Genomic DNA, 24048 nt, shown 5'->3' on the forward strand with positions numbered 1-24048 from the left:
TATAAACTATAGAGAGAGAGAGTGAGAGAGACAGCCCAGGTTATTTTAGGTATGTCTGAGATTGTGTTTAGACCAGATCAGATACTGACAGGCATCCATAAGGAGGACACGTGAGGGGTGGGGTCCTGATAATTGTGAGAAAATCTGGGATTGGAGAGAATGGAAGGCAAGGTGACATGTTTCTGTATCTGGGGATTTCTGCTGAGGAAATCTGATAACATGGTTCTCAAACTGATAAGACTATGATGCCACACACTGAGACTGGACAAAATTTTATATTGTGAGGCCCTCAGCTTTAACTGCAGCACAGCATGTTAACAAATGTGGATATTCCTAGATTCATAAAAACTCTTTTTTGCACATCCTACTCTGTTGTTGTTGTTATGTGCCATCAAGTTGGAATCAACTCACAGCTAACCCTCCAGCAGCCTTTCAGAGCGATAATTCACACAGGAGAAGAGTGTCCATCTTCCTTTCACGGGGAAGCTGGTGGATATGAAATGCATGCTTTCATGTCTGCAGTGGAACTCATTATCACTAAGGCACCAGAGTCCCCAATTACTGAACTAAAAAATCAGTTGCAAGGAAAACATCATTTATTAACAATGGCTTATCAAAACAACTTGGTAAGTCATATAAAACCTTAAAAAACCAAATCACGTTGCATCTGAGTTGGTGCTTACTTATGAGAAACTCCCATTGGTTTTTGAATGCTGGAAATCTTTACTGAAGTCTACTGCCTCACTGCCTCATCTTTTTGGTGGCTGGTAGTTTTGAACCATCACCCTAGCATCTAATACACTATGGCACCAAGGCTCCATTGCTAAGTCATTTGTGGTGCCAGAACTGACCCATAGATGACCCTCTAGAAGGTTTTCAGAGGCACAGGAGAAGGCTATCCACGTTTCTCCCACTGAGCAGCTGGTGGATTAGAACTGCATGCATTGGGTTGGCAATGCAACTCCTTATCACTAAGCAATGACTTAGTGTCTGCAGTGTTATTCTAAAGTATGTTTTTAAAACCGTCACCTTAGTCCCCTCTGTTATCCAGCTACCTTAATTGCAGACACATGATCCTACAAATCAAGAGCTGTGGGACTAGGATAAGAGAGAGAGCACTTCCCACACTGAGCAGCAGGACTCAAGGGAGAGAGGAACAAGACCCTGTTGAGAGCGAGACCCTGGTGATAGTGGTGGAGAGATGATGGCATTGCTGTGGAGAAATTGTGGCAAGGTGTAACCAGAGAAGCCTTGAGATAAAGGTCACTGTTAAAGGGTTTTTATCAGATGCTTGGAGGAGAAGCTGATTCAAAACTGCTCTGAGGTAAATCTTGCTGATGATTTGGATTTGACTGCTGAATGGAAAATCAGAGGCTTCTTGAATTTGTGTTGCTGAACTGAAACAGGAGCCTGGACTAACTGAAGAGTTGTATGTTGGGGCTGCTGGGCTAAAATCTGGATTTTAATTGGGTGCTATTCTTTCTCTCTAGCACTCTCCAATTTATTTCCGTAACAAACCCCATTCTTGAAAGCACAACTGTGAATAAAGTATGTGAATCAACAAATAACCAAACTTCTTGCTGCTGGAGTGTCTCTATAGGCGTCATGGGGCTGGGCCATGGGCTCTTTATCGCTTTCTGCTCTGGGGCAGAAGGGGCTATGCTATTCTTACTCTCTGTGGCCCTTTCAGAGATACTCATGGTCCTGTGTCCCATATCCCACTTTTTTGCTCTTGAAACAGTCTCCATAAATCTAGCACAGCTCAGTTAAACACAAAAACTTACCAATAATTTGCAAACTCCTGTAAAGAGTGCAATGGTTGGAAGACATTTGACAGTGATTTAGAATTATAGCCATCATGAAGTATGCTACTCTGTAGTTGGACTTAGGAACACTGGGAATGGATAAACTAAATTCTTATATCTGAGTATCTATTAATTTGTCAATAATCCTAGACAAGATGGGAGTTCGGTACTTATGATAAAAGAACACAGAAAAAGGTAAATGAATCCATTAATTCTTGATCTCATTTAGAGGACTGTCATGTGTCTCTGTTGACATTACTGACAAACTAAATATAATTGAGATCCATTAAAAAATACAATAAATAATGCCCTTTGTAAAGCTTGGTCTGTTTCAAACAACTGGAATGAACTGGAAATTGAACTTAAAGAATGTCTTGATAACTTAAGGAATATAAATACGATAAAAATGAACCAGTTTAGTAAAAAAATTAATAGAGAACAAACCATGTATAAATACAAAATGTTGCACATAAAATTTAAACAAAGATTCTACTTCACTATAAAAGTACTGAGACAATGACTGATAAAACAGACTTGAAAAAGGCCATGAAGAGGGTGCATTACCAAATAGTGTTTCTTTCTGTTATACATAAGGTTATATTGTGCTGGAGGCCACTCAGTGGCTACTAGGACCAACAATAATCACCACAGTGCTTTCATAGTGATAGAGGGAGCTCTCGTGGCACGTTGCACTGTTAAACCAAAAGTCTCTCTGTGAAGTTTGAGTCCACCAGCAGCTCGGCAGGGAAAAGACAGGCAATCTTCTCCTGTGTGATTTATAGTCTCAGATATCCAATGGAGGGTCAGCTATAAATCAGTTTAAATTCCACTGCAATGATTCTGAGTTTTCTAAAATAATTATTTTTACAAGTCAACATCTTTCATAAATGTATACTATATGACTTGTTTTTATAGATTTCTTTTGATATTTTGATAAAACAAAAATCCTTCTTTCAGAAGCAGATCCTAGGCCATTGATCTAAAATGTTTCCGGCTGACATTGAATCACTGATACTTTGGTTAGTAGCCAAGCTCTTCAGAATTAGCTTCACCTAGGGATTCTTGATGACAGTGAAAGTGCCACTTAGCAGTTATATGCCATCTAAATTCTCTCTCCAGCAGCATTCAACCAATTACTTCTGTTGGCACAACACACAGCCAAGTAATGGAATGTGTCAGTGAGATTCTAGGTCTTTGCTTAGTTGGGCACTTTCCTAGAGTATTATTAAATGACCTGAGGATTAGGTATGCCTTTGTCTAGGATTTAACAGACTATATAAAGAGGATTGTTGCTGTTGTTGTTGTTGTTAGGTCCTGTTGAGTCATCTGTGACTCATAGCGACCTTATGTACAACAACCCTAAACCCTGCTCTATCCTTTAGGAATGGATTTTTTTTAATGGACTAGCTAATAGGATTTATACCTTTAAAAATGGTTTTATAAAGTATTTTAACACTGTTGGAAAAATATGCTGCTGCTTCTGCTGTTGTTAAGTCCATCAAATTGATTGTGACTCATAGTGACCCTCTGCACAAGATCTCTGAGAGCTGCCTTATCCTGAGCCTATCTCACTGCCTCTAACACATCTACTCCCGTTACCCCAGCTATTGTATGAATCTGCTTCATCCAGAGTCTCCCTCTCCTGAGCTGTCTCTCCATCCTCCCAAGCACGACGTCCTTCTCCACCTTCCTTTTTATTTAGCTGTTCCATTCTTGAAATGATTTGCTAATCAGCATCAGCTAGCATAAAAAAAAAGATCCTGGAAGTGCTTTGAATAAATACAAGCATTTTATATTAATTCAGATTTGATAAAGACAATTCTGCAAAGAGTAGTGAAGGTGAATTATTATATGAAACAGTTATGAAAAGTCCTAATTAACATCAAGACAAGTAATTCACATCATAAAGATTGGTTGGGCCAAATATGAAAAGGAATTAATTCAGTACCTAAATTTTCAAAGGAATGACATGCTAGCTAGTTTCTTTGAACAAAGTCACTATTTATTTAAGATAAATGTAGAAAATGCGTGTACAGACAAAAGTAAATGAAGGAAAGTACTTGACCCACATCTGTTATGTGTGTTGGTGCTGGATCACAGTCTGACAGAACTAAAGGTTTCTAACTAAAGCATAGCTCTATTTTGGCAGTGGGGAGTTAATAGTCCATTATTTTCTACTCTACAGAGTTTGAATTTATCTGAACTTCACTATACTATGAAGCTAACCATTCATTACTTCTTTTCCAGTGTTTTAACACAACCAATGTTTAAAAACCATTGCTTGGCTCAAAGAGCATTACCCTGTGCACATTACTTGTTATTTACTATGTGTATTTTCTATGGAAACATTGTTCAAGGCACCTTACAGATCCCAAATTTATTCTTAAAGCACTGTCATGAAAAAATTGTTGAGTTTTATAGAAAGAAGGTGACTAGAAGTTAGTACAAACTTAAACAGGGCACCATAATTTCAAATTCCTTATAGCTATTATGCCATTTAGATGCTAGAGCTCAAAGCTATCCTCTACTGAAACATTTTTCAATAGCTTAAATCACTGCATAGTTTTCCAGCAAATGCCACAGACATGGGTCATTACCTAAATACTCAACTGGAGTCCCTAGACAGTAAAAGCAGTTAACACGTTTAGCTACTAACCAAAATGCTGGAGAAGTAAATCCATCAAGAAGCACCTAAGAACACAAGCTTGGTAATCTACTTTTAAAAAACCAGCTCCTGGAAGCTCGATGAAACAAACACACGCAGTTGTGCTCCGAGACACATGGGGTCTCAAAGAGTCAGAGCTGAGTTTCTTCTATTTGAAAACATTAAATAAAAGTAGAAACCATTCCAAAGAAAGTTTTCCCAACAGATACATTACCTGTTAAAAAGAATTTCTTTTTAATTGTTTAGTTTTGAAATTTTCAAAACATTTCCGGGTTTAAGCTCTTTTAAATGCTGAGCCCATCAGTATATCATAGATATGGCCACGGGGCAGCCTAGAATAGCCAGCCATGCATTCTAGTGTTTAAATCACTCCAAAGGTTCTCTTCTCACATATATGTGTTTTTCTTTTGTTTATTTTGGAAGAAAACTTTTAGATAATCATGAGGCCCAGAACAGAATTGCTGCTGTTGTTACATGCTGTTAAGTGTTATCCACAGCAACCCTATAAACAACAGATCTGAGCACTGTCCTATTTTGTGTCATCCTCATCATCTGATACACTTGAGCCCCTTGCTGCAGTCATTGTTAATCCATCTTGTTAGGGGTCTTTCTCTCTTCTGCTGATCCTCCACCTTTCTAAGCATGATGTCATATTCCAAGGAAAAGCCCTTCCTAGTAACATGTCCAAAGTATGTGAGATGAAGCTTCGCCATGCTTGCCTCTAAGGAACATTCTGGCTTCACCAATTTGAACCAATTTGTTGGACAAATTATTCAGGAGGGAGAAAAAAATGGTGATTTCAATTTGCTGGACAGAAAGAAAAGAGCAAGGTCTAAACATCAATTGTATTCCAGATTAAATGGGAAGTAGGTAATGAGTTTTGTGTTATAGAACTGATCACTTTATAAGAAAACCAAACCAAACCAAAAACCAATCACTGTAACAGGCAAACACCGTTTATATATGAGGACAGACAATTCTTACACTGATGGTATTAAAGGTGTCAGAAGAGCAATGTATCTCTTGAACCATTTTGGAATTCAAAGGCTGTAGGTAGTTTTGCCTCAGGTATCTCTTCACCTAATTTGAAATTCAGATGTATTAAACTTCCAAAGCTAAATATGACAAATTAGGCACGGTCTGTGAAGTTACCATTTAATGAGCTATGAACCTAGACTTTCATCTCCCCAGGAGTAATTTCTTTATTACTTTTGTGTTTTATTGCAATAAAGCACTGTTTGACCTTCAAGTATGATAATTAAGCTTCCAAAAATGTTATAAATTTAGAGTGAAAATAGTTCTTCCTACGTTCAGGAATATACTTATGATCAGTATAAAAGATTACTTAATATTTAAAGACAGCTAAATTATATACCATGCCAGCAATATTAGGAAATATTTTCCCTTCCTTCCCTCCCCGATTTCTCACTTCAGTTTGATTTGTGTCTTGTAACCACTTATCATCTCTCATAGTCTAAGATGAATGATATAGAGGCAAATCGATGATGCACCTTCAGAACCTACAACCGGAGGATAGAAAATTCTTTGATAAAAAGATTTAATCTACTAGAAACTTGTGATAAACGGGTCCTTGAACACCACAACTTGTGAATGATTATCTCATCATGTTCGTATCTTATCATGCTCATGCCTCTACTTTTTTCCAGGGAAAATTTCAATAATTTGATTAAAAGTTTTCACAGGAAATAAATGACTACAAAATAAAACAGTATGTAACAAGTTACCAAATTATTCTATTTTAAAACATTATAATACATGCAAAAAAGTATATACATATTGATAGAAGATTATATATACATATATATTTATATATAAATATTATCACAACTGAATTGGCGGTGTCATGTTAGATGAAAAAGAGGTTGAGATTGTTAACAATTCCAGCTAGATTGCTTCCAAAATCAACAATCCTGGCACCAGAAATCAGGAAATCAAAAGACAAATTGCATTGAGAAAATCTTCTGTCAGGAACCTTGCGAGAGTACTAAAGAGCAAAGATGTCAGTCTAAAGACAAATGTGTGCCTGATCCAAGCCATGGTCTTCAAAATTACATGTTGTGCATCAGAGAGCTGGAAAATGATTAAGGTTGATGAAAGAAGAATTAATGCCTCTGAGTTTTGATGCTGGAGGAGAGTATTGAACACACCATGGACTACTAAGAGAGCAAACAGGTCTGTCCTAGAGAGGGTGAAACTGAACTGCTCCTCAGAGACAAAGATTTTGAAGCTTCATCTCACATACTTTGGGCATGTTGCCAGAAGGGACCGTCCTTGGAGAGGGACATCATTCTTGGAAGGGTAGAGGGACATCCCAAGAGAAGACCCTGGATGAAATGGATTGACTCAGTAACTGGGGTAATGGAGGTGACTGTGTCAGAGACAACGAAACTGGCTCAAGATAGGGTAGGGTTCAGAGACACTGTACACAGGTTTGCTATGAGTCACAGGTAACTCAAAAGCACATGACAACAACTACACACACACACACACACACACACACACACATAATACAGGTGTGTATATATATAATACAGGTATATATATACAAATACAGGTGCGTATATATATATATAAAATACAGGTGTATATATATATTATATATGTATATAAATCTCATACAGATATATTGCTGTATAAAATACAGATACATATATGTATGAGAGGTATATGTGTGTGTGTGTATATATTTATAAATCTCATAAAGGTGTATTTATACCATATAGGGAGGTGTGTCTGTCTATCTATCTATCTATCTATCTATCTATCTATCTATCTATCTATCTCACGTTGTTGTTACGTGCTGTCAAGTCACCTGCGACTCATAGTGACCCTATGTACAACAGTCCTAAACCCTACTCTGTCCTGTGCCAACCAATCTCACCGTTTCCGACACACCTACAGTTTCCGACACTCCAGCAGCTGAGTCAATCCATCTCGTTCAGGATCTTCCTCTCTTGCGCTATCCCTCCACCCTCCCAAGTATGATGCCCCTGCCCCTCCCTTCAACATGCCCAAACTATGTCAGATGGAGCTTCCGAATCCTTACCTCCAATGAGCAGCCTGGTTATACCTTCTCTAGGATGAACCTGCAGCATCTGTTTGTTGAAATATGTCAACTGTTATTCCATCAATTCCTGGGGCCTTGTTCTTGCCAAATTCTTCAGAGCAGCTTAAACTTCCTTCCTCACCACCATTGCTTCTTGATCACATGTTGTTTCATGATATTCTGTGTCAGCCAGTTCTGGTATAGTGACTCCATGTACTCCTTCCATCTTCTTTTGATGCTTCCTGGGTCATTCAACATTCTTCTGAAACTTGAGGCTTGAATTAGTTCTTCAGTTCATTCAGCTTAAGAACTGCTGAGTGAGCTCTCTTCCCTTTTTCAATTCCAACTCTTTGTACATTTCATTATACTACTTTGCTTTGTCTCCCCATGCTGACTTTTGAAATCTTCTGTTCAGTTCCTTATCATCTTGATTTCTTCCCTTTTTTTGGCTTCTAAGCACTCTTGTACAATATTCACTATCTCTTTGCCATCCATCTTGGTCTTTTCTTCTTCCTCTGTCTTTGTAATGACCTTCGGCATTCTTCATGAATTATATTCTTGATATCCTCCCACAGCTCATCTGGTCTTCACTCATTAATATACAAGGACTCAAACTTGTTCCTGAGATGGCCTTTAAATTCAGGAGGGATAGACTAAAGGTCAAACTTTGGTTCTTGTCAATTTGATTTTCTTTAGCTTCAGCTTGAACTTGCTGGGGAGTAGTTGATAGTTCCACAATCAGCACCTGGCCTAGTTTTCTCGGCTGATATTGAGCTTCTCCATCAATTTTTCCCACAGATGTAATCAATCTGACTCCTGCATAGACTGTTAGGTGAGGCCCATATATAGAGTAGCTATTTGTGTTTTTTATAACAGGTATTTGCAATGAATAAATCATTGTACAGAATTCTATCATTCTATCTCCTGTCTTATTTCTGTTACCAAGTCCATGTTTCCCGACTCCTTTTTTCCCTCTTCCTTGTTCTCAACCTTTGCATTCATTCACCCATTATTACTAATGTATCTTGGTTGCATCCTAACCCCCTAACCTTATTTCCTCCACTTTGGCTCAGGTTGTTGGTGATAAATTTGAACGATAGTAGTATTAACAGGTCTTCCTTGTATGCATATGGATATTATCCTGTCACTCACAATATGGACGGATATGGAAACGATCTTTTTAATTGTGAAAGCAATCCCATTTTCTACTCATGTTTTCATTTCCAGCATAATAGATCATATTATTGTCTGATTCAAAATGTCCCATGCCAATCCATTTCATTTTGCCTATGTCTAGTGTGTCAATGTTTATGCATTCCATTTATTCCTTAACAACCTCCAATTTTCCTCCATTCATACTTCTCACATTCCACAATCCAATCACTAGGGTCTGTTTGCAACTGTTCCTCCTCTTTTGTGATTCCCAGTATAAAGGGCTCAACCTCTGGTGCCATAAACGTTAGTCTAATCTAAGTGTGCTCTGTTGTACATAGGGTTTTCGCTGGCTTGTTATTTTGAAAGTGGATGGGCAATCTTTCTCTCTTGTCTATCTTAATTTGGGTCCTCAGCTTTAGAGTAATATTTGACAAACAAGCATTATACCCAAAAGAGCTGCTCGGAGTATGCAGGTAACAGCAGGTGTTAGTCTAGGTAACTCACTCTTTTGGTGCATATGTAGTGTTCTCAACTTCACCCCATCTTGCCAGCTTCCAGCTCAATTCTCTCTACTTGGCCCTCCAGCATCTCCCATCTCCTGCCCCCAGCAAACTCTGGTTTGATGGCTTAGGCCTCTCGCTACCTGTGGCTTCTCATTTCCTCTCTACTCCCCCATGATATTAGTGTTCCTGGCACAGGGAACACATTGCTGAACATGGTGGGATGGTCTAGTGCTCAGGATGGGAGCTGGGTCCAGGTGGGAGTTTGGTCCCCTCTACTCCTAAGTAATTAAATTGAACCAAACTAGACATCATCCTTCAGACCATGGGGAATCAAGCAGTCTAGGTAGCAGCAAAAGAAGAAAGTATACTTCGATAGGCATTCAAAACAACTTAATGTCAAATTCTTCTCTAGCGTAAATCTTGTTGTTTTGACTTTGGACTAGATAAAGCTGTCAAGTATTTAGCCCTCAGAACTAAAAAGAAGGCTGTTTAAATCTATGTTTCATCACCTTGGAATAAACAACATCAGTCCAAAACACCCCGCTTTAGGAAATTAAAAATATAGTACTGGAACTATCCTCAGTCAACACAAGACATTTTACTACGTCCATGTGAGTCAGCTCTTTGTCACCTCCCTGAGTCAACTACAGGGACATCTTGTCTGTCTTCAGGATCACTTAAAACACGGAATGCTTGCCTCAACCCTGGGGGAGTGTTGGCTCCTCATTAAGGGTCATTTACCAAACCGTGGAGCTAGATGGGAGAGTTTCTGGACTTTGTTCTCAAGTCCTCCAATTCAGGTCCTTTTGTTGTTCTTGGCCTTCATGCTATTAAAAAAACCTGACATTTCAACCATACACTACCCATTGCCTTGATTGCAGCCTGACTCACAGTGACCCTACAGGATGCATCAGCACTGCTCCTCAGGGTTCACAAGGCTGTAATCTACAGAAGCATACTCTCTCCCATGGGGTGGCATGTGCGCTTGAATTGCCAAATTTTCAGTTAGCAGAAGAGCACTTGACCACTGCGCCACTAGGATTCCACACTAGCCGTAGAGAGTACAGGTATCTTTAACATCTGTTTTAACATTTGGCAAATGCAAACACATCATTCATATCTTCCTTTCTATAATTATAGTAGGATAAAACTTAATTTTGACTCTTAGAGACACACAATTCCAAATTAGTAATACCCATTTTATAGCTTTTGAAAGACAGTTAGTAATACAATCCATGAACTAATCAAACATAGCCAAGGGGACATTTTGGCAAATTTAATCTATTATTTGTACAAAACCAGAACTGACTCATGGCTGACATTCTCGTGTATTTTCAGAGGTTGTAAATCACATTGGAAGAGCCTGGCCATCTTTCTCCCATGGAGCAGCTGGTGGATTTGAACTGCGTGCCTTTGGGTTGGCAGTGCAACCTATTATCACTAAGCCACTAATGTGGACATAAAATATGGGTAATTAAGTGTTCAGATGCTGAAGAATATCTCAGAAGTGGATTAAAAATACCATCAACTTTATGAACTTACTTATGAAATCATTTCACAAAGCAAATTTTGCCCATCTCTAATACAAGGGATTTAAAATGCTGAAAGGTTGTGAGGTCTGAATAAAATACACACACTACCCACTATCATGATCCGGTAACTCTTGGAGAAATCATATCTACAAATCCTACCACTCACTGCTTGAGGGTGACTAACAGCAGTAAAACTGCCGAGCCTGGCAGACAGCAGCCAAGAGATTTGCTCCAACTCTAAGGCTGACCTCTTCCTCCCGACATAAAACATTTGCCTTTGGTGACATCCACTTCCCTCAACTCAACAACAGAGAATTCCAGCATGCTTTATAAATGGCAAGCACCCTTTGAGGGCACTATGGGGCACGACTGCTGTCACGTTACTAAGCCAGCCATCTGGCCTTGTTAAATAATCAATGTATGTGTTTGAAGAGGGTATGCCAAGAAGGTCACAGGCCAATGAATACACATGCATGCCCTCATTCTCTCTGCCCCACCCAGCACCAGTTTTTGTGCTGGGACAGCAATAAGCTTGCAGGTATGCTCACAGCAGCTTCACCCCTCCCAGCTTTGCCTTATTGGTGGAGATGTACAAGGGTTTTTTTAAAAAAAAAGAATGTTCATTTTATGTCAACTGACAAACAGGTATGTCTTGGAGAAGGTGAAACTAAGTTTCTCGCTGGAGACAAGGATTCGAAATTCCATTTCACATGCTTTGGGCATGTGGTCAGGAGGAACCCGTCCTTGGAGAAGGGTATCATACTTGGAAGGGCGGAGGGGGAGCACAGGAAAGGAACACTGTGGATGAGATGGATTGACACAGTAACTGGGATAAGGGGGGTAGATGTCTCAGAGTCAGTGAGCCTGGCTCAGTAGAGGGCAGGGTTCAGAGCTATTGTACATAAGGTCATTGTAAGTCACATATGACTTGAAGGCACATAACAATAATAACATGATTCTATGATAATAGCTTAAATGCAATTGTTATTCCTCATCCTTAGTTCATATATACCGCATATATTATTATTATTTTCAATAAAATCCCTCTAGTGAATCAGAGGGCTATTTAGCTCTGTAGTTCTCTCTATATTGTTCAACAATAAGTCTTAAAAAGAAAGATTCTCTCTAGATTCTTCAGGCTTTCAGTCTATATAGAAATTACTTCTATTTTGTAATTTTATTACCTCTAACAGAAAGCCAGCAAGTACCACCATGTTTGTCCTCTAAATCACCATCATTTTTTCACAATTTCCTTCTATCAGCTAGGCTAATTCCCTTTCCATGTCTTCTCACATGTCACCTTGTCATGACGAATACCTAAATTAAATGCCACTCAAACATCACCTTCCTCCCTTTCTTCTACCCTAGTCTTACTCTGCTCTATATCTCCATTTACATGACATTTACCAACTTCTAATACAGAAACATATTCACTTATTTATTATGTTCACTATTATTTTATGTAGTTCATCTCTTTGTAAAGGCATTTCTATGAGAAGAGATACCTTTTTACTTTTTCATTCACTGATGTATTCCAAGACCAAGAATAGTGTCTGTCCCACAGTATTACTTTTATGCTTTATTATTGAGTGTCATCAAGTCCTTTTTGACTTACAGTGGTCCAAAGCGTCAGAGTAGAACTGCTTCATAGGGTTTTCTTGCCTATAATATTTATGAAACTAAATTGATGGGTCTTTCTCCCATGGAGCTACCAGGTGGGTTCAAACCATCAATCTTTTGTTTAGTAGTCAAGTGATTAACCATTGTGCCATCAGGACTTCTTAGTAGGGATCTACTAATCCATAGGTACTGGGTGTTAGTTAATTAACTTTATTTCTTACTGCTAGTGAATGAACCTAAGCATTTTCCACTATGAAAACAATGCACAGTATACAATTTATGGCCTTTTCTACCCTCTGACATATCAGTAGACCTTGGCTAAACATATGTTTACAATTATTGAGAGTTTCAGAATCCAAGGTACCTAAAAGCCCCGACATGGGTCTATATCTCAAGGATACTGAGGGGATTCATTATAATTTAAATGCAAATCTTACATAAAGGCAAATTCTTACATTTTTAAAATATAATGGTACACAGCTTTTTACAACCAGAAATTAAGATCAGAGTAAAGATCATTATTTTGGTAACTGCCACACTGCCTCATAATGTTCAAAGCAAAGATTCAATGCTCAAGTTTTTCAGAAGGGTGGTGATTTTTCGATCATAAAGTATCTAAAGAGGTTATTAAATAATTTTTTTCTGTAAGTATCTTGTGCCAAGATTTTTTTAAATGAACAGAAACATAAGTTCAGCCATAATTCCTGCCTTCAAGGGGCACATAGTTCAGGGAAATAAGTACTGAAACAAGTCATGATGACAAAACAGAAACAAATCACATTACAAGAGGAAGCTTGGGAGTCTCACTTTAAGACTTTGTTTCAGTCCTTGACAAGTAACTTATCCCACCTGACTTTCCTGCATTCCCTCCTCACTCATAGGTCTCCCTGGGTTCTTTTGAGAGGGAACATACTACATTATAACTCAAATATTGTAACTTCACTGTTAAAACTGAGAAAGTACAAAAAATGTAATAAAAAATAAAATTCACAGTTCTATGATTTATACCTAGCTATATACTTGACAATATTTCCTGACCTTCATTAAAAGTTTATTCCAACAATTACCCTTTGACCTGAGCATATCCTGTGTCATCTGGAGAGTAAATTCTCTGAAGCTTGGATTCAGACTCATTTCTTTAGGATTATAAAGTCCTAATAAACCTTAAGTCCAAAAGCAAACGACTGCCCAGGAGTATTATTTCCTCAGCAAGAAAGCGGAAGGCAGCCTCTGATGTCCAGAATTGGACTTGGTTCCAGCTATAAGGCCTTGGTGTTCTGCTGAACATAAACATCTTCTAGAACATCAATCTCCAACAAAGTCACTCAATGAACACAGTGGATTAAGACAGGTATAAATCCACTCTGCAGTCATGACAGAACAAAACCAAAACATGTGCACTGTCCACGCCACAAATGCCCAAATGACCTTCTGTCCGGGCTACTACACAATAATTTCTACTCCTTACCAGTTAAAGCTCAGTCTGACTGTAGTCTGTCCTACTTCAACTGGATGGAATTTACTGAGGCATGTGATCATAGAATCACCCCTGCTTTCTGGCAGCATCCAATCTAAAGCAAAACTTTGCTTCCTCAAACTCTCCCGTAAATCATCAAACACAAACTTAAATAATTTCTTTCTGGACTTCCTTTTACTGAGATTCTTCATAGTTTCTTGTTAACACTGATTCCCACACTGGAATAAGCATTTACTCCAATTTGTTCATATATAGTTGTGTTCCTCATGGTTTTGGGCTATCAGGTGCTGGAAATCAACCAACACGTTCTGTTATGCTCGGAGAAACAACAAAGATTCAGCTTTCCCTTGCATCTATTTTCCCCTTCAGCTGCCCTATCTCTTTGCTGCTATTAGTTGTAACAGATTTGGTTCATGACATTATGCATGTAAGAAGAGCAAGGGCCACAGGAGGATGGCCAAATCTGACCTTTACCAACTCCAAAATGCAGAAGTCGCTGTCAATAACATCCACAGTACAAAATCAATTCTCATGAGATCAGACGTGTCCCTCACGTTACTGCATCTCTTTCTACTCATCCCAACACCCATCTCAATGCTTTACTGGTCCAAAATCTTTTGCAATAGTTCACATACCACACAGAACCATGTTTATTTTTGTTATTTAATGCCATGTTAGCAAAATAAAATTTCAGGTTAGTAGCAGAATACAACCAGTCAGGGCAGCAGCTGAAATCTCAGCTTTGAGCCTCACTACAGCTTTAGACTAGTGTTACAAAGTTTGTTGTTGTGTAGCTTAGAGTTAGAACCAAGCCATAGCTGACCCTCCAGCAGACTTCCAGACGCAGTTAATTGCATGGGAGGGGATTGCCCATCCTTTTCCCACAAAGCAGCTGTTGGTCTCAAACCACATGCCTTTGGGCTTGCAGTGCAGCATCTTGCCACTACGTGACCACAGCTCCCTACAAAGTTTAGTCCTTCCAATTATGGCATTCTACCAGCATCGGCACCTAACAACAACAACCACCAGCATCCCCACCCCGACTCCAGTCATCCAATAAACTTGGGCAAAGGCTCTTAGTTCTACCCCTGTAGGGTAGCAGTTTCAACATCCACTCTGTCTCAGATCAAGTCTCTTGTTCTCTGCTGTGGCTGTTACCCGTCTACAGTTCATCATTTGCTCACTCAGGCTAGATACCACAGAGCCATCCTCCATTCTCTCCTTGATCTCACTTCCCCCACTGATCATGCTGTTGTTGTTATTATTGTTATGTTCCATTGAGTTGGGAACAGCGCAGAGCTGACTCTTTAAATCACTTGGGAGGAGTCCAGAACGAAGGCTGCTTATTGGAGTAGACTTGGGAGTAGGGACTGTATAACAATGAAAGAATTTTTCTTTTCAAAGAGAAAAGTGAACTGGGGGGAGGGGAGGGAGCAGGGAGAAAAGTGCAACAAAGAATGAATAGAAATCCAAAGTCTCTGTAAATTTTCATTAAAATGAATAATAAAAAAAATTTTAAAAGAGAAGAGAAAAAAATAAATCACTTGGGAGGAGTCCCTTGGAACCGACGGTGGATTTGAACCATGTGCCTTAGAGTTGGTAGGGCAACATTTTTAAAACTAGGCCACCAGAGTGCTCTCTCATTATCATGTTATTTTTAGACAAGTTAGCGGTGACCTCATAGCTGACCCCTCCAGTGGGTTTTCAGAGGCAGCAAACCGCATGAGAGGAGATGGCTAATCTTCTCCCCAGGGTGATGGTGGATTCAAAACAAGCATCTTTGGGTTGGCAGAGCAACTCCTTACCACCACGACTCCACAGCTCCCTACTCACTGGTCATATTTTCTAAATTCTATTATCATCTTTTTTCCAGACCTGCAGCACAAAATTTTAATTTGCGCTTTTTCACCTTGATATACATATTCAGCATTGTGAGCCAGAAAAAAACCCTTATAGATATTGGATGGTAGTAGAATAAAAGACTTTAATAAAAGTCTTTTAAGCAAAGGGATCAAATTTACAGACTATTCTTATCTAAGCCATCACTGAAATGTTTTATAATCTTTTTACTTTTTTGCAATATGCTTAGCCATCAATACAATCTTCTATTACTAACTTCTTTGTTGAAACTGTTTAATTAAAATTAGCAAACATGTTGAGTATGTTCTAGTTGGATATGTCTTGATTGGCAATGTTTTCTCTAATAATATATCAGATATTCTCATCCAATGCACAGAAAAGTATTTCATAGGAAGATTATTCCATTTTATTTGAGGTGATAATTAATGTTTTAATTAAAAGATGTGGCCAAAATAAATATATATTTTATAACACAAATTATTTCTCTTCTCATTTTCTGACAAGAGGAAGCATCACTTGTGTAGGTATTTCTTTAAACCCTGTCTCCAGGATGAATTTATATGATTTTAATGCTATTGTGTTTCCTATGGGTACTGGGTGTATACATTGTTTTTTATAATATCTACTTCTACAAGAATACAAAGATTCTCACCACTGGACCAACTGGTAGCATCAAGAAGGATGGTGAAGAGATTGAGATTGTTCACAGCTTTAGTCTGCTTGGCTCCACAGTCAACACTCTCGGCACCAGTAGCCAGGAAATTAAAAGACATATTGTCATGGGAAAGTCTGCTGTTAGGGACCTCTCCAAAGTACTGAAGAGCAATGGTGTCTCTCTGGAGACTAAGGTGCGTCTGATACAGGCCATGGTCTTTGCAATCACTTGTTATGCATCACAGAGTTGGACAATGACTAGGGAGGATAGAAGGAGTACTGATGCCTTTGAGCTGTGGTGCTGGAGAAGAGTATTGAGGGTACTATGGACTGTTAGGAAAACAAACAGATTCATCCTGCAAAGGGTCAAACCACGCTGCTCCTTGGAGGCAAGGATTCTAAGGCTCCATCTAACATATTTTGGGCATGTTTGAAGGAGGTACAGGTCCTTGGAGAGGCACATCATGCTTGGTAGGGTGGAGGAACAGCGCAGAAGGGGAAGGCCCTCTATGAGGTGGATTGATTCAGTGACTGGGGTAATCGGAATGGGTGTATCAGAGATGGTGCAATTGGCACAAGACAGAGCAGAGTTTAGGGCTGTTGTACATAAGGTCACTATGAGTCCCAAAGGACTTGATGGCACATAACAACAACAACCAGAATACAGCAAGGATTCTGAAGCTTTGCCTGATACACTTTGGGCATGTTGCAAGGAGGGACCAGTCCTTGAAACTGGACATCATGCTTAGAAGGATAGAGGGACAGTGCAGGAGAGGGAGACCCTCAATGAAATGGGTCAATACAGTGACTGCGGCAATGGGGGTTGGTATTTCGGAGACAATGAGGTTGGTTCAGTATAGAGCAGGGTCAGATCTCTGGTCACAGAGTTGATGTGAGTCCTAAGTGATTCAACGGCACATAACAATGACAACGACCAGAATATGAATCGTGTTCAGTTACTGTACTATTTCTGTTATTGTTGTTATGTGCTATCAAGACATCTGTGACTCATAGTGGCCCTATGCACAATAGCTCTGACCTCTACATACGGCTTATTCTTCCCTCACTTGTTGAGAATTTTTTCTCTGTTGATGTGTTCAGGGTGAATGCAAATTCAACCATTCATTTAGAACAGAAGACACAAAAATCTAAACCTATGAGTCGCAAACGACTTGATGGCATATAACAACAACAACAAAGAAAGATGAAGGTTAATAAAACTAGATACACCTTTTTTGACACTATGAATGTTTTAGGATAATACTGCAATATGATGTTATAATATTCTCAGTAATGGGAATATTTACATAGTCTGAAAATATATTAACATTATAATAAAATTTAAGAACCTAACATGGCTATCACAAGGTAATATTAGCTTTCTCAAGGTAACAAAAAAAATTCCTTTAATCCAAAATACTTATAAGGAATTTGAGACTACAAATAAAATAGGGATTTCTGATTCAAAAGTTATACAAGTAAATAATTAGAGCTGTGTCAGCAATAATCATCAAGTATAACTTCCTTTAGATGGTCGTATTGATGCTTTTGAGTTGTGGTGCAGGGAAAGAGTACTGAACAAACAGGTCAGTCCTGGAGAGGGTGAAATCGAGCTCCTTTCTGGAGGCAAGCATTCTGAAGCTCTGTCTCACATACTTTTGGCATGTTGCCAGGAGGGACCAGACCTTGAAGAATGACATCATGCTTGGAAGGGTGCAGGGATAGTGCTGGAGAGGAACACTGTGGATGAGACAGATTGACTCAGTGACTGGGGTAATGGCCAGGCAGGTTTCAGAGCTATTGTAGACAGGATCACTACGAGTCACAGGTAACTTGACAGCACATAACAACAGCAACGTTGAGGTTGTTCTAGCACAGCTATTTATAAATTCTGTTTCCTTAGACTTTTCAAAGACCAATATATTATTCTCTATTTTCCTCATACTTCCCCTACATATTCTTTAGAAGAGATAGTAGAAATTTCCTGTATGTTCAATAACATAGTTCTTAATATGATCTCCCAAAATATCATTCTACACAAAGACTGATATATACTTAGGATAATCAATAAAATTGTCATGGATTACTAAAGGCTGACTTTACATGTATTCATCCTGTGTTTAAATCAAATAAATTTGTATGGCTGAGACAACTATCAGTAGAAGTCTAATTTTTTTTGTCATCAATACAAATGAGCTCACTGTCATTGAGTTGGAACCCACTTACAGTAGATGCTTCAGCAGTTTTCAGAGGCTGGAAACAGTATAGGAGGAGACTGTCCATCATTCTCCTGTGGAGCAGCTAGTGGATTTGAACCATCTGCTTCTAGGTTGGCAGCCCAACATCTTACGCACAAGCCACCAGAGTTCCAAAAAGCTGTGGTGACCCAGTCTGAAGGGAACTGCCCTGCTAACCCAAAGGTCAAGCCTATCTGGTGGTTTGAATCCACCATCAGCTCTACTGGGAAAAGATGGATAATCTCCTTCTGTACAGTTTATAGTCTTGGAAACTCAATGGTGGGCCAGCTATGAGTCAGTTGGTTCAAGAGTAATGATGACTGAGATGATGGAACCAATGACCACTATGGTACAGCCCTGGGGGAAGCTGAGTTTCTCAAGGTCCTTTTCCAGAAGTGCTAATCTTAGGTGTCCTAGAACAAAAAGCAACTCGACACTAACCCTCCAACTGGTGTTTGGAGACAGTAAATACATAGCAGGAGATTTCCCACCTTTCTCCTATGGAGCAGCTGGTGGATTTTAACCAGGTACCTTTGAGTTAGATGGTATAGCAATCGACATATTTCAGCTAACAGATGCTGTCCTGGATGTACTCACCAAGTTGTGCCAAGAAATCTGGAGAACAACCACTTGGCCAACTGACTGGAAGAGATCTATATTTGTTCCCATTCCAAAGAAGGGTGACCCAACTGAGTGTGGAAACTACAGAACAATATCATCGATTTCACATGCAAGCAAGATTCTACTGAAGATTATCCAAAAACAACTGGAATAGTACATCAGCAGAGAACTGCTGGAAGTCCAGGCTGGGTTTACAAGGGGTCGTGGTACTAGGGATATTGTAGCTGATGTCAGATGGATCTTAGCTGAAAGCAGGGATCACCAGAAGAATGTCTTTCTGTGTTTTATTGATTATGCAAAGTCTTTTGACTGTGTGGATCATAACAAACTGTGGCTGACTCTGAGAAGAACGGGAATCCCAGAACATTTAATCATGCTAATGCGAAACCTATACTTGGACCCAGAGGCAGTTGTCAGAACAGAGCAGGGTAACACTGCATGGTTCAAAATTGGGAAGGGTGTACGCCAGGGATGTGTCCTATCTCCATACCTTTAATACCTGTATGCAGAGCAGATTATCTGAGAGGCTGGGCTCTGTGAGGAGAAGTGTGGCGTCAGGATTGGTGGAAGATCTATTAACAATTTGAGTTATGCAGATGACACAACCCTGCTTGCCGAAACCGAGGAGGACATCATGCACTTGCTGCAGAGGGTCAAGGACTGCAGCCTTCAGTATGGACTGAGGCTCAATGTCAAGAAGACAAAGATTTTCACCACTGGACCAATTGGTAGCATCAGGAAGGATGGTGAAGAGATTGAGATTGTTCACAGCTTCAGTTTGCTCAGCTCCATGGTCAACACTCTTGGCACCAGCAGCCAGGAAATAAAAAAAAGTATTGCCATGGGAAAGTCTGCTGTTCGGGACCTCTCTAAAGTACTCAAGGGCAACAGTGTCTCTCTGGAGACTAAGGTGCACCTGATAATAGGCCATGGTCTTTGCAATCACTTGTTATGCATCAGAGAGTTGGACAATGACTAGGGAGGATAGAAAGAGAATTGATGCCTTTGAGCTGTGGTGCTGGAGAAGAGTATTGAGGGTACTATGGACTGCCAGGAAAACAAACAGATTCATCCTGGAGAGGGTTAAATCAGGCTGTTCCTTGGAGGCAAGGATTCTGGGGCTTCGTCTGACATACTTTGGACATGTTGTAAGGAGGGACAGGTCCTTGGAAAGGGACATCATGCTTGGTAGGGTGTTTCATAGATTATGCAAAGGCATTTGGCTGTGTGGATCACAATAAACTGTGGCTAACTCTGAGAAGAATGGGAATCCCAGAACAGTTGATTGTGCATATGTAAAACCTATACTTGACCCTCGTGGTCAGAACAGAACAAGGAAACACAGCATGATTCAAAACCAGAAAAGGTGTATGCCACGGATGCATCCTATCCCTATATCTTTTCAATCTATATGTGGAACAGATCATCCAGGAAGCTGGCCTCTATGGGAAGGACTGTGGCATCAGGATTAGAAAAAGATTCATCAACAATCTGCATTATGCAGATAACACAACCATGCTTGCTGAAACTGAGGAGGACCTGAGGCATTTGATGCAGAAGGTCAAGGACTGCAGCCTTCAATACAATTTTGTTGATTTGTTTTTTTTCTCTTCAATAAGTTTTAAGGTCAACATCAAGAAAACATATTCTTAGCACTGGGCAATTGGCAGCATCATGATAAACAGTGAAGAGATTAAGAATGTTAACAGGTTCAGCCTGTCTGGCTCCATAATTAGCACTCTTGGTACTGTTGTTGTTGTTGATTGCCTTCAAGTTGAGTACGACTCAGCAATCCTATGAACAAAAGGCTTGAAGCCCCCGTAAACTATCAACATTTATCAAAGTTCATGATTTCCGGAGACATGTTATTTAGGAAGTGGATGCCACTCCTGCTAGCAGCCAGGAAATCAAAAGTCTGCTGTCAGGAACCTCTCCAGAGTATTGAAGAGCAGTGATGTCAGTCTAGAGACTAAGGTGCACCTGATCCAGGTCATGGGCTTCACAATTTCTTGCTATGCATCAGAGATCTGGACAATGACTAGAAATGACAAAAGACGAATCGATGCCTCTGACTTGTGGCACTAGAGAAGAAGACTGAATATACCATGGAGAACAAACAGGTTCATCCTGGAGAGGGTGAAACCAAGGCTGCTTCTGATAGGCAAGGATTTTGAAGCTTCGCCTGACATACTTTGGGCATGTTGTAAAGAGGGACCAGTCCTTAGAGAGGGTCATCTTGTTTGGTAGGGTAGAGATACAGCATAAGAAGGAAGACCCTGGATGAGATGAATTGACTCAGTGACTGGGGTAATGGGGGGTAGGTGTGTCAGAGACGATGAGGGTGTCTCAAGGTAGAGCAGGGGTCAGAGTTTGAACACAGGGTCGCTATGAGTGGCAAGCACTGCAGTACATAACTTGCTGATGCTGTCATTCTCATGCCAACTCCAAAAGACAAAAAGACAGCACAGATGAAGATCCTGATAATAAAATGCAATAATAATGAAACATGACAAAAATAGGAAATATTCAACTTACATTAGAACCAATTTAGAATATCATTAGAATCACCAAGGGAGTGACTGGATGGAACTCTGTCCTAAGTTGGAGACTACCTGTGATACTAAGGAGTTGCTTAATCAAAGCATAAAAGAGTAAGATCTACCATGAACAATTATTATGTCACAACCAGTAATAGTAAGATACAATAAGATGTGACACTTACCTCCTTGTTCACACAACTGCTGGGCTAAAGCATCTTTGAAAATAACCTGGCCCCTGTGTGTGGCAGTAGCCCTGAAAAGAAACAGAAAAAAAAGGTTAATGCAAATTTTATAACAAATTTGGTATCTTATACAACTTTTTAAAAAAACATTTACTTCCTTTTTAAACTTCATCATGTGAGTATTATTTTTAAAATTAAGTATACCTGAACCACAATGTAAATGAACAACAGAGTCAAGGCTTACATCATGGCACCTGGGCTTGGAATTATTTCTAATTTCCCTTAATAAAGGCATTGTACCATGTCTACGCTTATTCCAGAAATAGCAGGTGTAAGAGCCTAAATGGAAAGGAAAAATAAGGAAAATATGCTTATTAAAACTTCATCTTCTGGAGACCTGGATGCAAAATGTTCTGTGCAGCAACAAAGGCATTAGTGCTGGAGAAAGATGCTCTTCAGGTACTTTAACAGTTACCATATCATATAGAGAGTTGAGACAGAGAATGACATTTTTAAAATAGAAGAGAGCTATTCAGGGCTTTGAGAATAACAAAATCTGTCATAATGAAATACACCTTTCCCCTCACTGAGTTGAATTCTTTATATGAAGGAGATGTATATATACCTCTTCTAATCAGAGCTGTGCACATGGATCTGTGAAAAAAAAAAAAAAAAACAACAACAAACTACCTTGCAGCCAATGTGTTATTCAATGTCTATAATAAGAACTGTCTTATTTAAGGAAGAATTATTTACTCTTTCTATACGTGTTTTTTTTTCTTAAACAAATTCTTCCCTGGTACAAAAGACATCTTTTAAATCCAATTTAAAATGGAAAAATAATTTCCTAAAACTCATTTTTTTAAAAAATAAGTCACAGCAATGAATGAATGGAAACCCAAAATCTCTGTATATGTTCATTAAAATTATTAAAATTTAAAAAAGTCATGTTTAAAATAAGTAAGGAATATGAAGCGTGGCACAGTCCACAGGAATCTGTGCTGCTAACCCAAAGGTTGCTTGTCTCAGGTGATTCAAATTCACCAGTGACGTTGAGAAAGAAAAGGGGCTCCCCCTGTGCAATCTACAGGCTTGAAAATCCAACACAGGGTTAGCAATGAATTGACTTCTACTTGACAGAAATAACTGAAGAAATATTAACATTAAATCTCTAGACTTAGTAAATACCACCTAAGGGTGGGGGGACGTACACAACAAAAGTAATTTGATTCCATCATTATTTTTTGGAGATGGAGTTTATTCAAGAAACTGCTAGGTTTCTCCTCTGTCACCATCTCCTTTTTTTGGGCTCAACGGGTTCTCTTGAGTCCAAAGATTCTGTACTCTGGTTCCCATATGTATGAACCTTCCCAATCTGTTATCCACATATTTCTGATTTCCTTCCTCTAAACCACACGCCTCTGGAAACTCTTAAGAACTTTGAGAAATGACGATAGTCATAGAAAGGCTTCAGGTCTTTTGTTCATAGGGTCACTATGAATTGTCCTCAACTCAACGGCAATCAACAACAACAACAACAACACAACAATTGTTACTGTCCTGTAGTCCTACTCTGGCTGAAAGCTGAGAATACCAGAAGGATGTATATTTATGTTTTGTTGACTATGCAAAGGCATTTCACTCTGAGGATCATAACAAATTATGGCTAACTGTGTTCATGAGCAACATAAACCTAGACCAAGAAGCTGTTGCCCAAACAGAGCAAGGGAACATACATGGTTTAAGATCTGGAAAGGTGTCCCTCAGAGTTCTATCCTCTCTCTGGACCAATCAATCTGAATGCCGAACAAATTCATGAAGCTGGACTCAATAAGAAGGCAGCATCAGGATCTGAGGAAGACTCATCAACAGCCTATGTTATGCAGATGACAACCTTGCTTGCTGAAAGTGAGGAGATTTGAAGTACTTGTTACAGATGATCAAAGACTTCGCCTTCAATATGGATTACATCTCAACATCAAGAAAACAAAATCTTACCACTGGATATATAAGCAACATCATGAGAGATGAAGAAAAGATTGAAACTATCAACAACTTCATCTTGGACCCACAACCAAAATCCTTGGTACCAGCAGTCAGGAAATCAGGAGACATATTGCACTGGAAAGT

The 24048-nt window shown here is 39.3% G+C and overlaps 1 protein-coding gene across 2 annotated transcripts in view; it reads right to left on the reverse strand.

Annotated features, from left to right (window-relative positions):
- Positions 1-24048, reverse strand: part of RELN (reelin) — a 633193-nt gene that overhangs the window by 350980 nt on the left and 258165 nt on the right. For both annotated transcript variants that reach the window (XM_006882611.1, XM_006882610.1), the window contains exon 4: positions 21919-21989. In XM_006882611.1, the coding sequence (XP_006882673.1) occupies positions 21919-21989 (71 nt within the window). The remainder of the gene's footprint in view (positions 1-21918; positions 21990-24048) is intronic.

The sequence above is a fragment of the Elephantulus edwardii genome, unplaced genomic scaffold (genome assembly GCF_000299155.1).
Source record: "Elephantulus edwardii isolate Elephantulus edwardi_28Jun2011 unplaced genomic scaffold, EleEdw1.0 scaffold00022, whole genome shotgun sequence".
In the NCBI taxonomy this organism is placed as follows: domain Eukaryota; kingdom Metazoa; phylum Chordata; class Mammalia; order Macroscelidea; family Macroscelididae; genus Elephantulus; species Elephantulus edwardii.